Source organism: Lissotriton vulgaris, chromosome 2_2, assembly GCF_964263255.1.
Source record: "Lissotriton vulgaris chromosome 2_2, aLisVul1.2, whole genome shotgun sequence".
Lineage (NCBI taxonomy): Eukaryota > Metazoa > Chordata > Amphibia > Caudata > Salamandridae > Lissotriton > Lissotriton vulgaris.
This window is the reverse complement of record NC_141688.1, coordinates 151,077,942-151,103,312: the sequence shown is the minus strand read 5'-3', so window position 1 is coordinate 151,103,312 and position 25,371 is coordinate 151,077,942. Positions and strand designations below refer to the sequence as shown.

General features: G+C 43.7%; 1 protein-coding gene across 1 annotated transcript in view; it reads right to left on the bottom strand.

Moving 5' to 3' along the window:
- Positions 1 to 25,099, bottom strand: part of LGR4 (leucine rich repeat containing G protein-coupled receptor 4) — a 347,498-nt gene extending 322,399 nt beyond the window's left edge. Inside the window, exon 1 of the mRNA XM_086959479.1 lies at positions 23,283 to 25,099. Coding sequence (XP_086815605.1) covers positions 23,283 to 23,482 — 200 coding nt within the window. The 5' untranslated portion in view covers positions 23,483 to 25,099. The remainder of the gene's footprint in view (positions 1 to 23,282) is intronic.
- Between the last annotated feature and the right edge of the window lie 272 nt (positions 25,100 to 25,371).

Below are 25,371 nucleotides of genomic sequence, written 5' to 3'. Positions count from 1 at the left end.
AATGGTGTTAATATTGCTAAGAAGAAAGTAAAACATTTATTCTAAGCCATAACTCGTACCTTCTATTAGTGTTCATACCCACTGAAACAGAAGGGGCCCCTGCATACGTTCCTCTGGTGGAAAAGTGTAAGGGATGGACTTCCAACGACAATGCCTCTGGAATAATTACTTTTGATGGAGCCAGGAGTGCTTCAAGAAAACCTGCAAAACCCGGCTCCCGTGATGATTGGTTGGTGGTGAATCGGGGGTGGCAGTGGCAGACTTTTGGCAGTGTTTTGTTTCTGTTCCAGCAGTGGAGTAATCCGCGGTACTCGTCAATTAAAGGAATTTTGCAAAACTGTGCATAAAATGTTTTATATACCTAATCAGATCATGCCTACTTCATCTGCCTCTCACTCTATCCCTTTTATCACTAATTTTGTTCCTCTGTCTGTAACAGTTCTGATTTCCCTTTCGAAATGAAATAGTTCTTATTTGATTTAAAATATGTAATATACCCAAATGCTGCACTATATTGTTTTGTATTAAAACATTAATAAAAACATTTAAGAGAAGAAAATACATAATATACCAAAAGAAACCTTGTCCAATGTGTTTTTACAACTCAGTTGTTACGAGAGGAGGCGTTCGGTACACTGTGAAGGTAGTCACCCGAGGCATTCCATGGCTACTTCGCTCGGATTTCACGCGACAGTCCAAAGAGGCCGCTGATCAGCGAAGCAACGGAACATTGCACACCAGAAGGGCAATGCAAGAGGACCTTCTACTTCTGCTGTGTATGTGCGACCACAGACCGTGCTTTGCGCTACACTACAGGAGTTCACGCAGGACAGGACCACTGCACTGTAGGGAAAGGCACGAATGGCTGCAGGGAAGCAAAGCACGCAGACACTCTGAAGAAATTGCCGTTGGCAAATTTCATGCCACAGAACCCCGGAAAATATGGGAGTCCTTTCATCTGAAATGTACAGCATTGCCAGCACTTTCTATGCTGTTGTGAGGGGGGTAGGGGCAATGGGAGATGGTTCAAGGTTTGTGTAAGAGCAGGGAGATGAGACAGGAAGGCTCGGCTTGTTTTAGGGTAGAGAATCAAATGGGATCCTAGTCTGAAGCAGAATTAGGCATCCGGCTCTGGCCTTCAGTAGTTCGCCCTAGTACTGCATAGCTTTGCCCTGGAGAAGTGAAAAGGACCTCGTTCCCTGGGATCAATTTGTGGCCTGGTTGCCCAGGCCCATCTCCCAGGGGAGACCCTGGATTAGGGTTGGCCCATGAATGGCGTTTTATGGGGCTAATATTACTAGTTGGCAAGGCTCCCTGGTTTAGGTGAGTTTGTCACAAGTTCAATGCAATAAAGGCGGGCGGGAAATACCCGGGTATGAGTCTCCATACCCTGCCTCGGCATGTCGCTCACCTATTGGTACACCATGTCAAGATTAGGCTCCAAAGCACATGCAAATTTAAGGAAACATCTCAGCACAGGATAAAAGAAGGTTCGGTTGAAGAAAACAACTGGTTCAAATTGAGCGTTTGGTCTGAAGCTGGTGATGTTAATATGGACCCTGGAGTAGCCCAGGTTGCTGATTGTATTTTTTTTTCCATTTCGGGAGGACACAGACAGAAATGCTATTTCAGATTAGGTGAATGTCAGAAATCAATTTCTCAATGGTTTTACATAAAACATTGCTCCAAAGATAGACAAATAATGTAGGATTTTGTGTTTTACAGCAGGGCCATTACGATCAATGGCATGAATATCAATTTGCTTAACTGTTTCAGTCATTGATGACGTAACTGGGAAATATGCATGGAAACATCATTCTACACACAGTAATTTATAAACCTTTCACTGCTTTAAAATTACTACAAAATATTTGAACACATCACTCCCCTAAAGTTAGAATTCCAATTGCTCATTTTGCCTGTTCACATCATTTTCAAAACAAGCTGCATCACATACAAGCTGCAACAACAGGCACCCAGGCATGGGCAACAGAGAAGCTCACATGACTGTTGGCTCTGGCACACTAGCAGGCAGGACACCATTAAAATGGGGGCAAACATGTGTAAAATAGGATGAATAAAAGGCAAGAGACCTTCTCCATTTCTGCACTCTAGATCTGGAACATCTCTGTAACCACCAGGATCACCACTGTCCTGCTCCAAATCAGCAAAGAGCTGAAGACACACCTCTTTAAAGAAAACAACATCACAATGCGGTAATGGTATGCTCCTGCTCCCAAAACCCCGCTACCCCCCCAATCACTTAGTGACTGTATCTCTGCCTTTGGCGCTCCGCAGTGAATCAGGGGGAAGCCATTGCAACGTAGGATGAGTGAGATGTGGAAGAACAAGCTCACTAAAGAAGAGTGTTGTGGCACAATTACAAATTTTAAAAGGTAAAAGGGTACACTTGCTTCAAATTAATTAAGGTTATTTGAAGTGTTCATTAAGCACAGAGGAGTTTAAATCAAATCTACTACTTTAATAAGCTTTGTTGTCTATTCAGAGTGTAAAGTGAATGGCAGTTAATATGTCTTGTATGATGTGCGAACTGCTATGGAACAAGAGGTTTAACAAAGTTACATTTAAAAATGTAGCATACATTTCTCCTCAAATTTCAGGTACTCATTTGTATTTGCTTAGGCCAACTTTCTTGATGTAATTTTTCCGCTACTTTACACAATCCTGTGAGCTCTTTTATTGGACAGAATTTAATGAAGTGAGATATATTGCTGATCATCACACTATGGAACTTTAAGCACATTTATATAGAACATTCCTAATAGCTGTATGGTCCAGAAGCACTTTCAGAATCAGACGTAGCCAAGGACCAGAGACAAGTTTGTCAATTGATATTGTATTTGGTTGTGCTTCCTATGGTTACAAATGAGTCATATATGATAGTGACAGGCATGGTTGGAGTAGACTAACATACATTTTAGAGATGTTTTTTGATTACAGCTTGTTTTTTACATTACACAAAATTTCGCAATTATGCAGTTCTAATTAAATTGGATAAAACTTGGTCAGATCCAGTGATCAATCTGTGTGGAGCATTAGAAGTATGGATGCGTGTGGAAAGACTTAGCATTCTATTTCGTTTTGCTGGGAGGCATGGTTATCCATTGCTCGGCTTGGGGTGACTGTTAAGACTGGTGGCATCTTTGGCGGCTATGTGGCTTTGATGCAAGGCCAGGCAGGACATGCATCCTGCTAAAAAGGTCCTTTTATCCCACCCTCACTAACAGAAAGGATCATGCCAGCTGCTGCACTGCTGTTGGCGGATAGTGCAGAAGAATTTACACCTCCCTTGTCTAACAAAAACCCACAGTACGCATTCAGATACCAGCAGCACATGCCAGGCCCGCCTTTCTATTATGAGCAACATGATTCATTGCGATCAATTGCTGGATTTCCATAGAAATTCACACTAGTAGGCTGCATATTGCTGGTGGGAATAAGCTACTAGACACCGAGGAAGAATTACAAGGAGGATATTAGACTGTTTTTTCCCCTTTAAAGGCTCACTCCAAGTTACCTATAAACAGGAGCAGGATTACTTAGGACACCAAAATTAAGCTAGACCTGTGCATAAATTCCAGCATTTACAGCAGGATCACAGGAACAGCACATACGACTCTGGTTCGTGTCACGTTATTTGGCATTATTTTTTTGTGCACAATAATATGTTCTTGCATCAATGCATTTCACACTGAAAACTAGAACAAAACACTGAAATAACCTTTTGGGGCCTTTCATGTCATTTCTGCAAAGGAAATTATGTGAAATTCACTCAGGTCTAAATGAAGAGCCAAGAGGTCTAAACGAACATGCTCAAACTTTACAAGATGTATGAACTTTCAGCCGTTCCATTCCACTTGGGTTTGCACAGGCTTTGACAGAAGACTACATTCTGAAATCCTGCATGACATCCCCACCACTCCATTTGTGCCACTGGGTCAGAGTAAGATCTACAGTATCTGTGCAGAACAACACTTGTTCTTGATCTATCTATGAATCCCATGTTTATTCTCTCTTTATTATTATGCTGACATGTTTTGGCATCCAGCTGCAGAGAAAGCGATTCAATATACATGTAAAACTTTTGTCCTCCACGAAATGCAATACCACAGCATACATCCTCCTCTACATGGAAACACAGTCACCTCCAGGCATTTCTTAATCCTCAAACCCACCGACAACAAAGCAGACAATGAAAATAGCACTGTTCGAGGTCTAGAAGTAATGTTCAATGACATGAAATATTCCGAATGAAATGCAAAACACATATTAGACTTGACTATCACCCGAGGAATCCGATTCACGTTTCACAAAGTCCACCAGGTATGCTCTCTGGAAACAAAAACAATAAAGGTGATATGCTGTGAGCAACTAAGAGCTACTCATCTGCTAGTTATTCAAAAGTCACTTGACATTTTCATTTTGCACATGCTCATCAAACATGTTCAGCCCTGTGCAACCATCAATTTTGAAAAAGTGACTTTAATGACTATTAGGTGTTCACGCCACAAGCCTGTTTTTACCTGTATCTTTGCCTGTTCCTATTAATTTACATCACTCATGGGTGTGGAACGCTGCGAGGAAGTAGGCCAGGCAGAGCGCAGGATATGGATTGTGGACGTCAGACCCAGGTTTAGATTCATGTCAATTTTTCAGCTTAACAACTACTCAAATGAGTCCCATTACGATTAACTAAAATAGTATTTTACATTTATTCTGAAAACTTAGCATGGATCTGGCTCTACAAGACCATTTGACTTGCCTTGCTGAAACTTTGGTCTTGAGAAATGCAGTGGTTGAAATGTGGGGCTTTTCTTACCATGAAAACTAATAATAAAAGTAATAATTGAGAGCACAATCTTGGGTGAGATCATCATTCGGGTTCAAGGTTGATCTTGAGGAATGTCCCAGGAAGGGCTGAAATATGGGGACTTCTTGCCATGTAAACTAATAATAACTATTAATTAAGAGCACGATCGGTAGTGAGAAGATCATTAGGTCATGAATAGGTACAGGAATTTGGCCTATCAAAAAAAGCAGGATATGTATTTGCTTATGGGATCTAAAAGCAGTAGTCTCATTCCTGCTTGCATCTGTGTGTGAGAGTTAGAGACTGCAGTCTATGTGTAAGGATCCGGAAAAGGTGCTCTTTTTCCGTTTTTGGCCCTCGATTGTGGGATGACGTGCCATTCCTGCAAAAACCTTTAATCCGATTAATAAATAAAAAAGTCTGGACTTGTATATTTTTTCGCACCCAGACCAATCTCTACTGAGCCTGCAGAGATTGAGCGTTATTTATTGCTAGTGCACTAAAGGTAGTAAACGTGCATTCAGTACAACTGAAATTCTCTTTCAATGACCATGTCGAAGGAGGGTTGACTGCCTCTCTAGCAGACAGGGAGTGTATTATGATTTTAATTTTGTATAACAGGAGCGCTATATGCTTCCAGTATGACACGCTCTTCTAGTGTGAAATGGAGTTCACCAATGTTCTCTGTAGCCTACTACTTCGGACTCGGATGTATGACGTTATAACGCATACCATTACATCTACCTACCATTACAACGCGACCATTACAACGCATACCATTACAACGCATAGCGCTTAGAGGTGCTGGATAGTGGTAAGTATAATTTACTATTCCAACTCCAGTCGCCGTGGACACTAGGGAAGGTGTTGGATAGTAAATTAAACTTATTCCCTATCCTAGAGCGCCCCCCAGCGCAATGCGTTGTAATGGTATGCGTTGTAAAAGTTGCGTTGTAATGGTAGGTAGTTGTAAAAGTTGCGTTGTAACAGGTGTATCCCCTTCTGATCCACGACATCCATGCTTTCTTTGTACAAACACACAGCTAAAAGCATGTAAAGGGATTGGCAATACCCAGCGTGTTCACTGGCATATAACATCTGTCTGCAAGGATCCCAATCTTGCGATTCACACCGTGAGGAACACGGCGTGCCCAGGAGAGCGAAAACATGCTTGTAACTAGAAATATAGATATGCTGCTGTAGTACCAAGATTATAACACATGTGCTATCAGAAAGATGGTTTTGCTGTTCAACTGTAAGAATGAATACAGTGCTTTTATTAGAAATACCTGAAATTACTTTGGAAAAGGAATTACAGTCTCCTATATATTAGAACCTGTTTTTTGTGTGTAATAGAGTATGTCTCCTCATTCTTCGCATCGTACTACAAATAGGAGGTATTACCCAATTCAATTGACCACTGATGAAAGAGCAAGTCGGCCTTGCAAGATTCTGATGTTGTGACATCTGCAGGTCACACAGATCTCAGGAGCCAGCATGTAACTCGCAGAGCTATACTAACGGGTACTGAATAAATATGAATTGCAAATTCATGTATCAGCAGCAAATAGTGGATAAAGACCTAAAATAACCTAATTTAAATATACATTGGGATATATACAGACAGCAATGAAAAAGCACAAACTGCTATAAAACATGCTTATACAGTGTTTAAACGGTCTGTTAATCCCTTAGAAGGGGCCCATTAACTAGAGAATCTGAATTTGCCAAGAGAAACCTCACCTCACCAGCTAAGAGTAAACATTACGCCCTTATACTGGAATTTCCATGAAAAATGATTTTTTAGGGACTTCGGCATATATGAAGGTATTGTGTCCAAAATAATCTCTAGCCGGCGATTAAAAAAATCACATAGGTCACACGCACAAATAATTAGGACTTTATCTACCTAATCGCATCGCTTGACATTTCAAAAGTTGTTTTTATTTGTACATGAAAATCCCCAGCAGAAACCTCAGTGAAATACAAGACCCCCTCCCACTCTCTCCCTCCATGAGGTTCAATTCATCAGCACTTAAAGGTGATCCAAGGGCAGGCTCCCGGGAGACCAATTTGTGCAAATAAGCCTGCTAATGCAGTCAAAGTTTGGGGCCCTTTTCCCTCCAGCTCTTCGCTGCAGGCAGCTTGCAGGGCTGCGACTTCACAGCGAGCCTTTGTTACTAACCACTTGGACTTTTTTCGGATTTTGAACTGCTTTTTTTGAGAGCATTACTTTCTGCAGGTATTCTGAAACACGAGCCTTATGTAAAAAATAGAAAAAGAAAAAAAAACATTTACAGTTCCGCCGGAGAGCCAAGAATGTACAGCAGAGGATTGGGTTACCGAGTTACACAAACGAATGACAGTGCTGAGCAGCAAAGGCCAACCTTGGGCTTTCTTGGGGATGTGAGGGTGAAGCATGAGGCGGTCAAAATTAGAAAGAAAAAAACAATTATCTAGGTTTTCAAACAAAAAAAAAAAGGAGGAGAAACAATGGCAATTCGGAATAATGTTATTGCTCAGTTAATATTATTTTCAAAGCACGTGCTAGTGTTCAGAAAAAGCTTTTAAATAGTAAGTAGCTTGCTTGATGCATTCTGTCTATCAAGGGTGAATATTAGTCCAGGAGATACAGATTCATGCCAGACTTTCTAACTATTCACATAAACAAGTACTGACAAAGCCAATCGACCTCACCCTTTGCTAATAATGAATAGTTTCGGGGATATATATTTTCTCTCTCCCCTTCTCCCTCTCGAAGAGATCAATAGAGGGGTGCATTAGGGAGTGGACAGGGGGAATAACACACATGGGAGACTTTAATATAAAGCTTGGGGCATGAGAGGAAGAGAGAGGGGGAGGGAGAGGAAGAGAGAGGGGGAGGGAGAGGAAGAGAGTGAGAGGGAGGGTGGGAGAGGGTGGGAGAGGGAGGGAGAGGGAGGGTGGGAGAGAGGGACGGGGGAAAGGGGGGAGAGGGAGATTATAGATAGAGATAGATAGATAGATAGATAGATAGATAGATAGATAGATAGATAGATAGATAGATAGATATATCCGCAATACCTCGCAGCAGCGACGCTTCCCCCAGCGAAATACGAGGCAAGGACCATCTTTTATCAGCATTCTTTATTTAGCCAACAGACAGGGTGTCAAATATATATATATATATATATATATAGATATGTCCAGAAAACCTTCCTCAAAGAAAAAGGCAGAGGCCAAGGTATGGGGACAGTAGAAGACTCTTTAATGCAGGTACAGCAAATTCAGCGGGCGTATGCATTTCGGCCGTGTGGCCTCGTCAGCGCCCAGAGTGTAACGGGAGGTGAGTTGAAATGCTGCTGCAGGTTGACGCCCCAATTAAAGTGCTAGTTGACTCCACCTGCTGTTAGTTCTTTCATTGTGGAGTGCACTTCAAGTCCCAGCATGCAATGTTCCAGCAGGGACCGCCGCAGGGTTGCGGAACCAGGAGAACCCTCAGCAGCTCTCACCTAGTGTCCCGAGCTGCCTTCCACATCAGCGAGGCTTCCTGTGTCCCCAAAACTGCACAATCACCGCCATCCGGCATGTTATCCACGGGGGTTAGAACAGCAGTGTGTCCCACCCAAAGCGAGGTCCAGTGACTCCGGCACCGCTTGCATTCCTCCAGACGTGTGGTGATGGGCCCAGTCATTCCGATACATCGGAGCAAGGTAGGTTCTGCCGAGGCAGAACGGAGCCAGCGTTGACCTAGTCCATAGTGTGCAGGGACCTCTGAAGCACGTCGCAGGCTCGCCGTGCAAAATATGTCCAGAAAACCTTCCTCAAAGAAAAATATATATATATATATATATCTCAAACACAAAGCTGGTGATAGAGATCAAACACAAAGCTGCTGGGGGGTATTTGGCAGGAGAAATCGAGAGCAGGAAGCGCCAGCTCACAGAACCCAGTTGTATTTTGGTTTCCCCATTGCCATCTCCTACATTGAAGGTTTCAAGCCTTTGGGGGTAACACATCCCAAAAAGGTAAGTACTCGCTGCTACCATCTGCATGTGATCTACACGTGCCAAATCCAACAGAAACAACACCCCTTTCATGGTCAACAAGCGGAGTGCCATCACATTGGCCACAGTATCACCTACAAATCACAGGGATTTGAAAAGCCAACAACTCTGGCAATAATTGTTTTAGAAAGGCAAGTTGGATTTGGCACATGTAGATCACATGCAGATGGTAGCAGCGAGTGTTTTACTTTTTGGACCCCTAAGGTTTGAAGCCTTCAACGCAGGAGATAGCAACGGGGAAACCAAAATTCCCCGTCCCTCATGTAGCTTTGTCCCTCACCACTCCCTTTTGCTTCTGTTGCTCCCAGGGAGTGAGTGGGTGTTTGAGCTAAGATTGTCCTTTTATCCCAAGACCATAGTGTAGCTGCTTGTCTTTCTAAAACAATTGCCAGAGTTGTTGACTTTTCAAATCCCTGTAATTTCTAGGCACTACCGTTACCATTGTGATCGCACTCAACTTGTTGAGCTTGAAGGATAAAAATATTATAATAAATGGGTCAACCCACTAGTACTGGGACCTGGGTAATCAATGGTATATGAGAAGGGGTCCCAGACGGAACAACATAAGACAAACAAATCAGCAAAATTAACCTCATAAGCATAGACTTCAAAGAATGTTATTTAATATACATCCTTCCTTGTAAATTCATTACCATATCCTTTTCGCAATAATACAATTCAAAACATTTCATGATAAGCCCAGAAAAAGGGGGGTGGGGGGGGAAGGTGAAGAAAGGAAAATTGTGCAGCATAGGTTTAAATTAGTCATAAAGGAATAGCATAATATGTGGTCTCATCAATATTTGAACATATAGTGCCACACTGGATATATATACACTATCATATATCAACTCATAGGTTGAGAAAATCCTATCCTGTAATAATCAGGCACAGTCCACAAGTGATCAGTTTGCCCACAGGTAAGAAAGGATAACAGTATGTCGACGTTTCGACCCCAGTTTCGCAGGCAACGGTATTGCCCTACAGCGGGGTCTTCCTCAGGACGGGTGGTGGTGGGGTGTGGGAGTACAAAAAGGGGCACACGAAGCACGGTGAATCTAGCGGCTCCGTCTGAAACTGATGTTGGGCCAAGGGCTCCTATTGCCAAGAGAGCGTTATCCTATTCACGCGGCAGTGATCCTAGGTGCTGTTTATGCATGGGAACGCTTCTATTCATGACAGAAAACTCACATCATATATGAGGGTGCTGTTATGCGGAGGATTCTGCACGCATCCTTGAATGGAAACCCGAGTGAACTTTGAAGGGGATTGTTTAAAAGACACCGCTCAACCCGCTCCATGGCGCGCGGCAAGTCATTAAATTAAATGGTACACGGATGGACAGCGAGGAGCTTTCCCGCTTTGTTCGATTTTCGGATATATAAACGAACCTAGGAGGTCTTATTTAAAGGCAGTTTTCCCGATTAGCGATTTGGAAGCAAGAAGTCACTGCCAGCAAATTGTTTTGGCTCCTTTTGTTTCACCCTCATATATGATGTGAGTTTTCTGTCATGAATAGAAGCGTTCCCATGCATAAACAGCACCTAGGATCACTGCCGCGTGAATAGGATAACGCTCTCTTGGCAATAGGAGCCCTTGGCCCAACATCAGTTTCAGACGGAGCCGCTAGATTCACCGTGCTTCGTGTGCCCCTTTTTGTACTCCCACACCCCACCACCACCCGTCCTGAGGAAGACCCCGCTGTAGGGCAATACCGTTGCCTGCGAAACTGGGGTCGAAACGTCGACATACTGTTATCCTTTCTTACCTGTGGGCAAACTGATCACTTGTGGACTGTGCCTGATTATTACAGGATAGGATTTTCTCAACCTATGAGTTGATATATGATAATGTATATATATCCAGTGTGGCACTATATGTTCAAATATTGATGAGACCACATATTATGCTATTCCTTTATCAGGGGTGGGGGAATCATATCGCCCGACGCCCGAGCCATGTTGTTTTTTACCACGGGCAAGAAGATTTAATGTCTATTATGTCCTACGGACAAGTAGACATTAAACCGCATACATAATACAGGCTGTGGGCTCTCCGGAACTCGCAGCCAATCATAAAGCCTGACCGCGAGCCAGAGACGCTTTTGAGCCCTGTGATTGGCTGTCAGCCCATGACTGGGCTCTAGCCAGTGAATGGCTGGGTGACAAACGTCAGTCTAAAAAAGCAGCATTCTCTGCAATCGGGTGTATTGCTATCTCAAGCTTAATGGAGTGCACATGAAGAACCACGAGGAAGCTGTCTCAATTTTAATACAAAAGGGTCGCAGTAATATCTTGCTGCTGGTGGCTCGACCTGAGACACAGGTGAGGAGAAAGGGTGGCATTAATGTTACGAGATTAATGCCAAGTGAGCTTGCGGCACCAGGGGGCGGGGCATAGGAGTACAATTAACTTTATCCTCTCTGCTTCAAGAAGGGAAGAAGAGAGGCAAACATCCTGCTGAGAGCTCAATGCATTGCGGTAAAAAAAAAAAAAAAACGGCATTTCGCTAGTGCTCAGTTCAGATTCCACAAGAGAAAACAAAGCGCGCTAATTTGGGGTTTGGAGCGGACGGTTATTTAAGTGGAGCTCCACTGTGCAACAGCTCATATTATACTAAATGTGGGGTTAAAGAATTGTACCCGTTAGTAAACATTTGAAATTCCCATGATCAGTATCTCAGCTTCAACAAACGGTAGCGTTAGAGCAAAATGTTTGTTTAACCTCGTATTGCCCATAACAGCTGGTGGATTTTAAAAGTGGTGAGGCAGATGGGTGATTTATATTAATTTCCTTTTGGACAGAAGCTGCAATAATACATTATCTGCAAAGTTCCTGTTCGAAGTCGTCTACTTTTAGCCTGGATGAGAATTGAGGTTATGAACAGTGAATCCTGTATGCGGTTACATAATATATGTAAAGACGAAAAGATGTTGAGATTCCATTGTCCCAAATCAGTCACATATCTCAGACCCTCATTCATTGGTGGGCTAATAGAGTGTGCTTCTCGCATTGCACACAATGTGACATGAGTTAACACTATCGGTCTCGTTCTCTCCCCCTCGCCTTATTTTTCCCTCAGGGGCCCATGTTCCATGCTCTCTTTCCTCCTATTTTTGGGAACATGTGTCTGTTTAACCACATTTTGAATAAACTGCTTGGCTTGTGAGGATCTTGAGTGCTGCCTGCAGCCAAGTGCTGCAAGCGCCTCAGCCCCGCCTCTTCCTCCTCAAAACGCCCTCCTAAGATGTTTCTCGCACCTCATTACTTGCTTAACTGTTTGACTTGTATGGGTCAAACCCCGATCAGATGACGCCTAAAAAGGAATGAGCATGCCCTTGTGTAATGTAACTGGTGCTCATGAGAAGGACTCCAATACCTTTGGGTCGTGATCGCGCTATATAAAAAAAAACTGCAAAAAATAAATGTCCACACCAGGCTCACATGACAAGAAGGTGCTTCCCTTTTACAGATAAAGCAAATTCCGAAGCGTTACTTTCCCAGTTTTAAAGGATAAAGGAAAGAATCCTGAAATCCGACTTTACCATGATCAGTGCAAGAGGTGCAGGGAATGTGCTTCAGTGTTCAGGCCTGTGTCATGGCTTGATAACCTAACGTGAACTTTTAAAGCGCATGTTCACCCAGAAGGTTATCTTGGCACTGAATAACAGATGTTTATATTGTTACCCAACTTAATGGCACTCATTTTGTCGACCTCAGAAGGATGAAAGGCTGAGTGGACCCAGCAGGATTTGAATCTGTGACCATAGGTCAAACACAGAGCCCTACAGTGGACGCATTAGTTCACTAAGCCACCAGACCCGATATATCACAAGAGGAAAGTAAAATAAAGTAGTGGCGCTTTTGGGTGTTTGTTGAGCTATTATTTTATCTAAAGCCGCTGAAGAATAAACCAACTTCATTCACGAGATGGCATTTGACTATCCAGGAGGTCAGGACAGTATTTCTAACTCTACTGTGACTGAGCCAAGGCGCCTTTGCTAGGTGTGACATGACATTTTGAGTGGTTGCAGTTACCCACTAGCCTCTGTCTCGATGCTCAGCTCTGCACTTCTAGATTTACTGTCTTTTCAACATAACACTCCTTCTCTTCGCTGTGAGTCTAACGCTTGCTTTCCAGCTCTGTGAGTATAAAGATTTCACTGCTGGTACATTTCCTACTTATCGGAGAGAGACAAACTTGATCAATTGGTGAGCTGCACTTTTTCATGTTAGGGTAGCTTACTCAGTTGCTGCCATTGCTATATGCAAGAGAGAACCCTGTAATCCTCCTGCCAGTGCTGCACATGCCCTTTGTGTGGGATAAGAATGTAGAGATGTAGCTGTGAGTGCACAATAATATAAACACACTACACCTGACCAGAAGTGAAAAAGGAGAGATTGATGTAACAGCCTATTACTGCCTCTTGTGTATTTGTACATGTGGATACTACCTCAGTGAGCCACAGCACATCTGCTACGTGATTTTGCTGCCCCATGAACCGTTCATAAGCGCTGCCAATAAGTGCAGTTATTTCCATTCACAAGTTTATCTGAGCATCACATCTGAAGTTGGACAGCTATGAGTTCGCCCTATGATGAACACCCTTCTGTTCAACCGGTTCATATTTCGACAAAGTCTTGTCTGTGCCAAAAACACTTCAAGAAATGTAGTCAGTTACCAGTCTGCAATCTGCGTTTAGGTACTATTTCTCTGCACATGAAAATGTGTTACATGCAAATTAGTTGATAATTAGGTGCAGTACACACTGACACATCTGCATGCATGCTGTACAACCACCCACTACAACAGATGCATTTAAGAGTGCATAACCATGCACTGCATAATTGGACTTGCACTTGAAATGTGTATTGCATAGTATGTTGCACTGATTGCAGTACAGGTTCTCTTCGTGCAGACCTCCCTTAGTAATTAATGGAATAGGCGGGGCAAGCTGTTACATTCCCAGGACAAGTAGATTTCTGTAACATTTCGTCCCCTGGCCAAGTAGATTTTTGGAAAATTTCCACATCCCTGTTTATGACTAATTTAAACCTATGCTGCACAATTTTCCTTTCTTCACCTTCCCCCCCCCACCCCCCTTTTTCTGGGCTTATCATGAAATGTTTTGAATTGTATTATTGCGAAAAGGATATGGTAATGAATTTACAAGGAAGGATGTATATTAAATAACATTCTTTGAAGTCTATACTTATGAGGTTAATTTTGCTGATTTGTTTGTCTTATGTTGTTCCGTTGAAGGATAAAAAGGTAGTATTATCTTTTTTGGATTGGTCACAATTAGTTCACACGCAGATGGTAGCAGCGAGAATGGGTTGGGTTACCCATATGTAATATATATTCACGGACTACGTGAAAAAATTGACGGGGGTCTATTTTGGCACTCTCAAAACACTCAATAATAATTTTCCTTTTCTCCCGAGAGTAGCCAAGGAGACGATCACCAGTGCCCTGATCCTGTCTAGACTAGATTATGCTAATGCTCTGTTCCTTGGCTTGCCTGGCTACCTGCTGCACAGGCTCCAAATTATTCAGAACGCCGCAGCTAGCCTCCTCTTTAATGCCTTAAGGAGATCCAGCGCGCGCCAATACTTACAGGAACTTCACTGGCTGCCGGTGGCTCAGCGGGAGCAGTTCAAAGCCATCACTCTGGCCAACCGGGCCCTCCACCGGCTGGGCCCCTTTTACCTTAGGAAGCGTTTCCTTTATATGTGCCAAATCGCCCTTTGCGAATGGCTTGTCGCCGCCGGATGCTCGTCCCGCGCTTCCGCAGAATGCGGCTTGGCGGCCAGTCACTCTCTGTCAAAGCTGCTGAGGCATGGAATGAGCTTCCTCCCGCTCTCCAGCTCATTCCTGAGTTTCAACTTTTTAAAAAGCATCTTAAAACACATCTGTTCAGTAAGACCTACTAATCTGAAGCTCGCCTCTACCCCTGCTCTCACCCGCGCCAGAACACTCTAGAGTAACAATGCGCGCTACAAAGGCAATATAACAATAACAATATATATACCCCTACATACATACACACACACATATATATATATACACACACACACACACACACACACACATTTTTTAATACATTCATATATGTAATGCATTGCTAGCTCATAGAAATAGCACTCAATGTGTGTATTCATGCTGAACATTTGCTATATTCACAGCAGATTTAAGATTATGATATTGCAGCCAATTTAGGACTGGTCTGTTCTCAGTTTATTGATTATGCATCCATTCCTATCAGGCCTGTACCTTGTGATTTTTTTTATAATTCTCAGCTTTTCTAAAAGTTCTCTCAAAATCTTTCACAGGCCCAACAATATATATTATGCTAAAATGCCAACGAACATAACACTGACTTTTGTCAGATAAAGTTTAAATCTGAGATTCTTCTATACCAAGGTCCAACATTTCAAGAAATAATAGCTTGCTGGATCAATAAAAATTAACATTTTGATATTTTTAGCATTGACAAAAATGGGAACAAATACCTCTTACAAATTAGAGAATGCAAGATTGCATTTAGTTTAAACTGCACAAATCAAACAAGCTCTCTATCCTAGTAACAATAAGGGTGTAATGGCGTCACATGGCCGCCAAGAAGACATTTTGCACACGTGCTTTGCCCCAGTGAGCATATTGACACTCTTGTTGTTCTTATTTATCCAGCTACACCAGAATACTTAGAAACGCATTCACCTGCAGGCTAGGAATACAGCTCTTCCTGTGAGATGTGTTTACCTAAAGGCTAGGTACATAAGGTTATCCCAAGGTTAACACTAACAGAATGCTGCCAGTGCAGAACGCTTAAAAGAGCAGATAAAGGCTCTGACCCGGTTACTTATTGATCGCTTTTCACTAGTGTTAGAAAGGACCGGCAAAATCAGTGAAATTGGCAAAATGAAAACTGCATCGGATCACTGTAGGCGAGCATCCAAAGAAAAATAATTCCATTTATGAATACGCTGTATTTATCATTAGATTAACATGTGTCGCTAAGACAATTGCTTTAATTTCAAATGGTATCCATATATGCCACAATATTTTGTTAAATAATCTCTACCTGTCTACGGTATCATCACGCACACACAATAGCATCCTTAGAATTGAATAATAGAGAGGACACACACGGTGTTACAGGTATAACTGGTGTGGCCACCTTACCACCTAATATTTCTACACACAATATATATATATCAATTAGTTTCTCTCCTCCCATCAAGAAGACTTCTAGAGACACTGCGGGTTCAGTTGAGGGTAATTTATTCAAGAAAATCTGGCGTAAATAGTTTCGGTCAGTGCCTTTGTCAAACGCCGTCCTCCTTAACCGCATCACTGCTGCGGCGATTTTTGCGCTGTGCGGCTTTTTTCATTCTCCCGCTTTACATGACTAGCTCAGCTCGTCATCAGCACACGCCACCCGTGGCTGATGACGAGCTCAGCTCGTCATCAGCATCGAAAGGGTTAAGCTGTGTAAACTAGTTTCGGTCAGTGCCTTTGTCAAACGCCGTCCTCCTTAAGCTGTGTAAACCCCATCTCGACGAGTTTCATTTTAAGCTCCTCCTTTCCCTGTGGTGGAAGGCTCACCTGGAGCGGGTTACTCGCGCTCGCATCTGGGTTGGGGACTCCTGGTCCCAGAGTGCAGCGGGCTTGTAGTCAGTTCCAGGACGATGGGGTTTCACTCATTAAACATGTGTCGCCAAGACACTTGCTTTAATTTCAAATGGTATCCATATAAGCCACAATATTTTGTTAAATAATCTCTACCTGTCTACGGTATCATCACGCACACACAATAGCATCCTTAGAATTGAATAGAGAGGACACACACGGTGTTACAGGTAAAACTAGTGTATATATTCCACACCGTGTCCCCTCGATTAAATCCAAAAAGACACGCAGCACTCACGGGATCAGTAGGGCTTAGAATGCCAAACTTTTTATTCAGACAAACGCGTTTCAGGAAAGACTCCCTTCGTCACACTGACGTTTGTGTTCTGCCAATGGAAATAAAACCATCAATTCCACTCATAACCTATATCAATCTACTTAGGTATACCAAAATGCCTCCCGATGTACGTTTGTTTGATGAAAAATACTCCAGCCTTTTATGTTTGCACTCCTTGTTTTGCAAAATCACAACACAATGAGCTTCTACAACTGAAGGAAGAAGCCAGAGCGGTCCCTTTCATGTCAGCAGACTATCCTGCTAGTCCCGTTTCCATCTCTTGTTTTGTATCACTACCAGGTACAGCTTCGTCCCCTCCTGTGACTGCTCTGCATGTAGGGCTGTAGGGCTACATAAACCAACTATAGGGGGGGGGGGGGGGGGGGGGGAGCCGGCTATCGTCCAAAATGAAACATGAAAATCAGAAAGAAATCACACCCAAATTGTAGCTTAACATTTCCCTAGAAAATAATAAAAATAAAAATCATATTTGTTCTGAACAAAGCAAATTAATTTATTTTGTCACAATTCGAGCAACTAAATTCATCTTTTGACAAAAAATAAAACACTGAACATAAATGTGCTGGTGTGAAAATAGACCTTTGGCTATTGATCCATGATCAAAGGAGATATTACTCACATTGAAAGGAGCTACAAATATATAACAGGGTGTTCTTTCCGACCGTGTTAGATGATGTGCTATTTAGATGCTAAAATAGTCGCTTTTTGTTAGGTTTTCGGATAGTGTGCGACGTTTTTTAGATGGCGAAAGGTCAGGAAAACATTAACAGAATGTTTTTCAATCTTTTATTCATCTACTAAATGAACAGCAGTTTGCAAACAGAACCTTCTAAAAACAGATTTCTATACAAACACAATTGCAAGAAATTGCATAATATTCCAGTTTAAATAGTTGTCATTTGAAATACACAGGTGGAGGCCTCAGACATTTTTCAGTAGCTAAATAAGACTGCCCAGCCACGTGAACATCTAAATGAACAGTTCCTGCGTGCACAACCCCTAACATGTAATTAGAAAAGACTGTAAGGACTAAAAGTCATATAATTATGCAACATTTCCCAGAACTCAAGGCCACTGCTGGCTATCTTTACCTCTGAACACATTCCCTGCCAAACTCGCTTTTAAAATGCAGACTATGGGCTTCGAAGCCTTCGCCCCAGAAAACATTTTTAACAATACCACGAACACTGCATGCAGCGAGGGCACCACAGCAGGCTTTTAATGACACTGATGAGAGCAGAGGCCACATTCAAGAGCGGGTGTCCTCAGTGGCCAGTACCAGAAGGTCCATAAGGCTCACCATGTGATGTAAACTCGTTCAATACAGAGTGATTTCAAGGGACACTTTCCGTTGGCATATCTTTGAACAAAGTGCACGGAGGGTTTGATTCTATGGGTGCGATAAGTGTTCCCCTCACCCGTTAAGTCAGGAAGGTTTGTTCCTCGAATAGGAGAGTGAAGGTTACCCAGAGACAAAGTTAAATGTTTCCCTTCGTCCAAACGACGTGGAATTTCAGGCTACGGCCAACTGGATCCCTGTTTAGCTTGCACCATTGCTGTTCCAACCCCACCGTTGCAGTAGGCTCCCCGTTTCAACTATACCGTTGCTATTACTCCCTCTCTGTAGCAACAGGAAAAAGCTGCACGACCATCCATTCCCTACATGTCACCAGCAGCATTTTTACCAGGGGGTGTGTGGCCACCAGTAGGCTGAATCCTGACAGCCAGCCACGGAATATGAATTAACAAAACAAGTACTGACAAACCAATAGGTTTCGGCTTTGCAACCAGGCACCGGCAAATTGGCTTTTTCGATGGTTTTTTTGTGTTGGGCAATCATAGTTTTGGCTTTACCAAAGCTATATTGAATTGCATTACAAGCATTGACAAAGTCAAGACATTCCAAAATACACAATGTGTGGCCACATCCAGGTGGCCTAGTAACCATTCAGGACCAAGAAGGTGGATAGGTCCACCCACTCTAGGGCTTCATATTACAAGCATGACTCTGGGAGCACTTGAAAATATGTACACTTTTCCTGGGGTCATCTGTCCTCTACCCCTAGAAACTCACAGTCCTATATTTTTAAAACCCACTGAGAGCACTGTTGGAGGACTAATGCACTCCCGGCCACACCAAGCATGCTAAATTCCTTTCGGTGGAATCCCTGTACCTTCTCGAACACTGCAACATAATATGCAATAATATAATTGCAATATGCAATACCCACCTGCCCCCTCCCCACCATCTCCCAGAGGCCTTAAGCAGCACTCCTTTTACGGAAGCAAGCCATTCCTGAGACCTTGCTGCAAAGAGCCTGGGAAACCTTTACTGTTATTTTTAAAATCATAGGCTACAGAAGAAGAGGGTCCTCTCGTAGGTGCCCTAGCCCTCCAGACCAAACATACAAGGAGTGGAAAAAGAGCCAACACCATCACTGTAGTACTGGGACAACGAGAGCGCCGGAAGAAACAGCCAGGTCAATAACAACCAGCAACAGGTGGCAGAGTAGCTTCGCACCAAGGGAGAGAGTCAGTCTGGGGAGAGGGTCAGTCTGGGGAGAGAGCAGGGTCAAGGAATGGGACAGGATGAGGTCCAGGAACTGTAGAGACCAAACTTGTGGAGAGGCAAAGAAGAGGTGGAAGAGTCCTCTACCGAAGGGAGAGGCCTAGAGTGATAAATGTGGTGGTGCATGATAGGGGCTGGGAAGCTGTGGTGCAAAGGGGATGCTTTAGCTCTTGTGGGAGTAGCGAGATACCTTACAACTCATAAATGAGGAAGGAGGAGTGGAGGCAGCTAGACTTTTGCGTCGCAGTCAGGGGCGATGCCACTTTCAATTGGTCAAATTCATGAAATACTGTGGGCTGTGAGCCAATGCTTGAAGCCAGCTTAACCACAGCAGCCAACGACTAGAGGGGCTGTCCGTAAACTCACTTTCTGGATATATTGTGTGATTATATAGCTATCCTTAGGCAGCTAAAGTTGTCTGAAGTGGTAATCCAATTTTGGTTACCAATGGAATGGCAGCATTGCCCAGCCCCACTGAACAGCAGCGAGAATGCGTAACAATTGTGGGACATAGGCATGTGTTTGTATCCCTAAAAAAGGATTAAAAGTCTCACAACCACTGAGCTTCAGAACTTTGCATGCCCCTACTTGATTCAAAAAGCAGGGGTTTAAATAGTTACGTAATATAATTCCATAAGTTTATTCCATCTTCTGGGGCAGTTTTGCAACAATTTTTACATGGGTAGTTTAACATTTCTAAAGAGGAAAACTATGTGTAGAATGTTTGTAAATGCCCAGAAACAATTGTTGGTCTTCACTGCACTTTGCAGGCCCTCGTACATAGCAAAGCCTCCTTTTCTACCCAAACCTACATTTTCGGTGACTAATTCACAATACTGTTAGATTTTTCTTCAGTATACAATCCACAATTCCAGATTCTGTGACTGTGGGTTGAATTCACTTTCATAATTACATTTCTTCGAGCAGGAAACATTCATTGTTTTGAGCATGAATTCCAGCAGAAAAAAGGACGAGAAAAAGTCAACAGGTCTGATGTTGACTGCCAGACTTTTGACATACTGGTTGTGTTAGCGGTGCTTGTAAACTTTGATTGTTGAGCGAGCTGCAGGGCCCTTGCCAATACAAAATTTTGGCTAAAAGCAAAAATGTTTTAGTCTCAACCAGCACACCTTGCCATTATAGTCCCCGGCACTAAAGGGAGCTACTTGGTGGGCATATAAGCTCCATGTGAAAAAGCAGAATGTTGTCACTCGCAGTTAAGTTAACCAATATGTGAATTAGGCTGACCCACTGTTGTAGTGAGGAACAATATGAAAAGGATGGGTTTGATGCACAGCTGTTTTTGGTAGATTTATTCAGGTTAAATATACTTTATTAATGTTTGTTGGTGCTCAATTAGGAGGCGTCGAGAACCCCACGACGTCTGGAGAACTAGCAAGAGAAGTGAGACCAGATAGTATCTGGTGTCATCCCTAATTGGCACACAATTTGGTTGTGTTCCCCTGGGTCAGAAAAACACTTTCATTCAAATGTTCATTTAGAACTTGTTTTATTAAAGGTTATTCATGATTTACGTAGTATTTTCTGTTGTTTTGAATCAAAGTTCATCAAATTATTTCATGTTTCAACATCAGGCAAATATCAAGGCGTGTCCAATGCATTTCGGGCACTAACATAATGTGCCCTTCATCAGGGAAATGACACTACAAATGAAAATAAAACATACTATCAATGATGCTGGTCTTAACTCATTGTCATTACATTCAATATCAACCACATAATAAAACATGCAAAAAAACGTGTAGGTCATGCATTTGAAAAATATATATTCAGTGACATAGTGAGTGGTGGTTGGGGTTTGCACAAACCCCAACCACCACTCACTATGTCACTGAATATATATTTTTCAAATGCATGACCTACACGTTTTTTTGCATGTTTTATTATGTGGTTGATATTGAATGTAATGACAATGAGTTAAGACCAGCATCATTGATAGTATGTTTTATTTTCATTTGTAGTGTCATTTCCCTGATGAAGGGCACATTATGTTAGTGCCCGAAATGCATTGGACACGCCTTGATATTTGCCTGATGTTGAAACATGAAATAATTTGATGAACTTTGATTCAAAACAACAGAAAATACTACGTAAATCATGAATAACCTTTAATAAAACAAGTTCTAAATGAACATTTGAATGAAAGTGTTTTTCTGACCCAGGGGAACACAACCAAATTGTGTGCCAATTAGGGATGACACCAGATACTATCTGGTCTCACTTCTCTTGCCACTGTTGTAGTGGTCAGAAGATAATTGGGAATGATGCAATAACAAACTAATAGATGGAGAGGGCTTCCAGACAGCCCCTATGATATAGATAGATATAAAAAGACATGTGTTTGCGATATAAACACGTTTTAGTAAAAGCTAAAGATTTTGACTATAAAAGAAAACCGACTTAGCTCTACACTAAGTTTGTAATCAGCCTTAGTTGTGTACACACACCAATAGCTCATCTTGGAAACGGGACTCGAACGAAAGTCCTTTCTTCTTCATGAGATACTGTTGTATGTTACACGCACCTCCTACATACAGCCCAATGTAGCCTCTACTGGCTGCGGGCCATAGAACAAGCCCGCCAGAATGTTCCATATCTTCTGGGTCAAAAGGATTCCCCCCCTCCCCTTCAGCCGGAACGTACACGATAACATACTACAAATGGAAAAAAGAAAATACGACAAAATGTATATTTCGAGTGTCAAAATAGCCACGAAAGCCCGAAGGAGCATCTGTGAAGGCTTGAGGTGTTGAGGGTGAGCGATATAACCGGTGGAGAAGTGGCATGGCTAGGCTGGCGGTATCGGACACAAAATACCGCCAGTTTACACTAATAAGAAAACCCCAACCCTCCTAGTACAAGGGGCATACATTAGCAATATACTGCCCACGGCGACTCACCACAAACAGCCTCACAATGTTACCAATATCACAACACGGTGTTGCCCAAATATGACGTATCTGACGATACCTAATAAGAAAAGAGCATAGGGACCATGAGGTACTACTCACTGACAAAATGAAACATAAACAAGCACCACAGAATGCAGCTTCTACCAAAAATGTTTCTGGGCTCCGATTCAAGGCACAAAACACCACCATCCATCCGACAGAAGGTACACATTCTCATCAATATGACGACATCTGGCAAAGTGTCATCAAGTTCATGTCACATAACCTACAGCAACCATGAGTTTAGCAGTCACAGAATACCACCATCATATTACGGAGATTCACAAAGTGCTATATTGACATTAATATATGCCTTGCAGCACCAGCTCATCATCCGAGGAACACATTTGATAAAGATAGAAGGGAGGGCACACTTCTCGTTTTTAGTGGGTGTTTGAACGTTCCTACCCTAACCTCGCGCATTCATATAGGATATGTTATGTATGTCATCTGTGTAACGCTTTATGGCATTCTATAGGCGCCTCCTCGCGATTGGACGAAGATAGAAAAAAGAACCAGTGGAGAATGGAGGTAAGGTATAAAAATATCACTTTAGAGTACTCAAACGAGACACCCGTTCTAAAATTAGAGTTCCCAACCTACTTACTCCATTCCATGTGTGTGTGATAACCACACACGACAAACGTTAGTGTTAATTTTAATAAAATCACCTTACAATTACCTGCAACGATACAGTCATATTGAAATCACTACATACGTGCTGCTAACATATTATGGTGGAATTTTCAATAGACAGCATTTCAAAAGTATTCCACAACATCGTTTTAAATATATATTGCTGCAAATCATTCTGTGACACTAGTTATTGGTTAACAGTTTTATATTCCACTTCTCACACGAGAAAAATACTTACAGAGCCTGTGTGAACGCGCCGAGCCCCAGGGGAACCGCCGTCAGGCCCCTGCCGGAACAGTCCACCCCGCCGTCTCCATCGCAGTGGCAGGGCTGAGGGCAGAGCGAGGGCGGGGAGCCACCTGGCCCTGCCAGGCTGACCACTGCCACCAGGGCCCAGGTGGCCAGCCACTGCAGCAGCCAGCGACGTGACTCCGGCATGTCAGCGGCGGAAAAGCGCAGTCCAAGGTCCCCCAGCCGGCAGCACAGGGTCACGGAGTGTGTTTTTTCCCTCTGATGCAACAGAGCTCTGCCTGCAAGAGTTGGGCAGTATCCAGTGGGCTGTCTTTTCCCTCCAGATGCAATACAGTAGGGCCCTACACCTGTGCAGCACTTTGTACTCAGCTGCGGCACAGTACTGGGATTGTGTGTCTGGCGCACACCTTTCTCTACTATTCAGTGCAGTCTGGGGCAGTTGATTCCATCCAACAGTAGTTCCTTAAACCCAGCTCTGGGGCAGCGCTCGGGGTTTTGTACAAGGCTGTATTCCTACACACAGCAGACTGCTGGTGCACCTTTCCTCTTTCTGGCAGAACAGTACCAGGGCACTGGAACTCTTCCTGACTCTAGAAAGCAAAGAGGGTCGGGTCTTCTTGCACCCTCCTCTCTTCACACACAGAACAGTACCAGCGTACAACTTACTCCACAAAACCCAAGCTGTCACCGCGTGAGGTAAAGTCCTTCCCCGGCTTTTTTCTTCTAAAGCCCCTTCCCCCAGGGATGAGGCAGGTCACACCTGCGAGATTCTCTCCAAAGGCACAGATTTCTTCCTCACCATTGAGGTGGGAACAGTGGTTCTTGTACAATCCTTTCAAACGAGGGGGTTCAAAGTCCGCTCACCTCGGAATCAGCACACGGACCGGGTTTCTTCTACTCCTCTGAATACACATGCACGAGAACACCTTCAGTAAGTATGCCCCGCTGAATTCAACACAGCGCTGGGAGTTTAACTACGGCTGTGAGGGGTCGGGGCACAGCCGTATTTTACATCCCCACGATGCTGCGTTTTTTTTGTCCACCTTTCTTTGGCCGCACCGGAGTAATGCACCCCTCTATCTTCACTTGCACCTCCTTTCCCTGCAGCACTGCCCACCACACCTCCTATTCACTACAACACCACCAGGTACTGGAGCTCAGATCCGTGCAGCATCATTGGGATTGACGCCCCCCAGCAACACCAGGTCTTGCCTCTCCTCTTCCAAAGACACTGGGTCTAGCGCCTCCGTTCCACGCTGCAGCGCTAGGTCCAGTACATTCTACATCTGCACCATCACTGTAACTCCCGCAGCAGTGGACCGCTGCTCCGTGGTGTGAGACTCTGCCCCTCTCACGCACACTGGTCTCCCGCGGTCCCAGGGTCCTGTCTCAGCCCAGTCCCTCAGACTCCCACAGCAGCAGCTGCTGCTCCGAGCCGGTGGTCTCCTCTCTGCCCGCTTCCTCCCTGGACCCTCAGGGATGTACTCGCGGCAGGTCACTCTCCGGGCAGAAGGTCTCTCCCAGAAGGACTCCCTTTGCCCAGCAGACGCCTCCCTGTCCAGCAGAGCACCGGCGCCTCAGCTCCTCTCCGACAGCAGAAGGCTGGGCTCCTTCTCTCCCGCCCTCCTCCAGGCCAGCTCCTCGGTGGCAGCTACTGCTCCCCGGAGACCCTCTCCGCCAGGCTGTTCCGGGGATAGCTCGGGGGCAGGGAACTCGAAGCCGCAGCCATTCCCGTACGGGAGTCACTGCCACTGCTGCTGCCGAGTCCTGCTGGGAAAGAAGCCCGAAGGCTGCGCGAAGCCCGGCCCACAAAACGACGGCAACGGGCGACGCAAGCGGTGCCCGTCACAACAAAACAAAAAAAAACGACAGCAAGCTAAGGACCAACTGACAGGGAGGCGCGCGGACTGCAGTCGAGGGATGCCCAATAAAAACAAAAAGTAGGAAAAGCGAACGTATTTACTAACAAGCATTTACAATGCAATGGTTTCGCCTTTTGAAAAGTTTGAGCAAATGGCATTGTAAGTGACAACATTTTTATTTATGTGTTGGTTTTGAAAATAAATAAATAAATG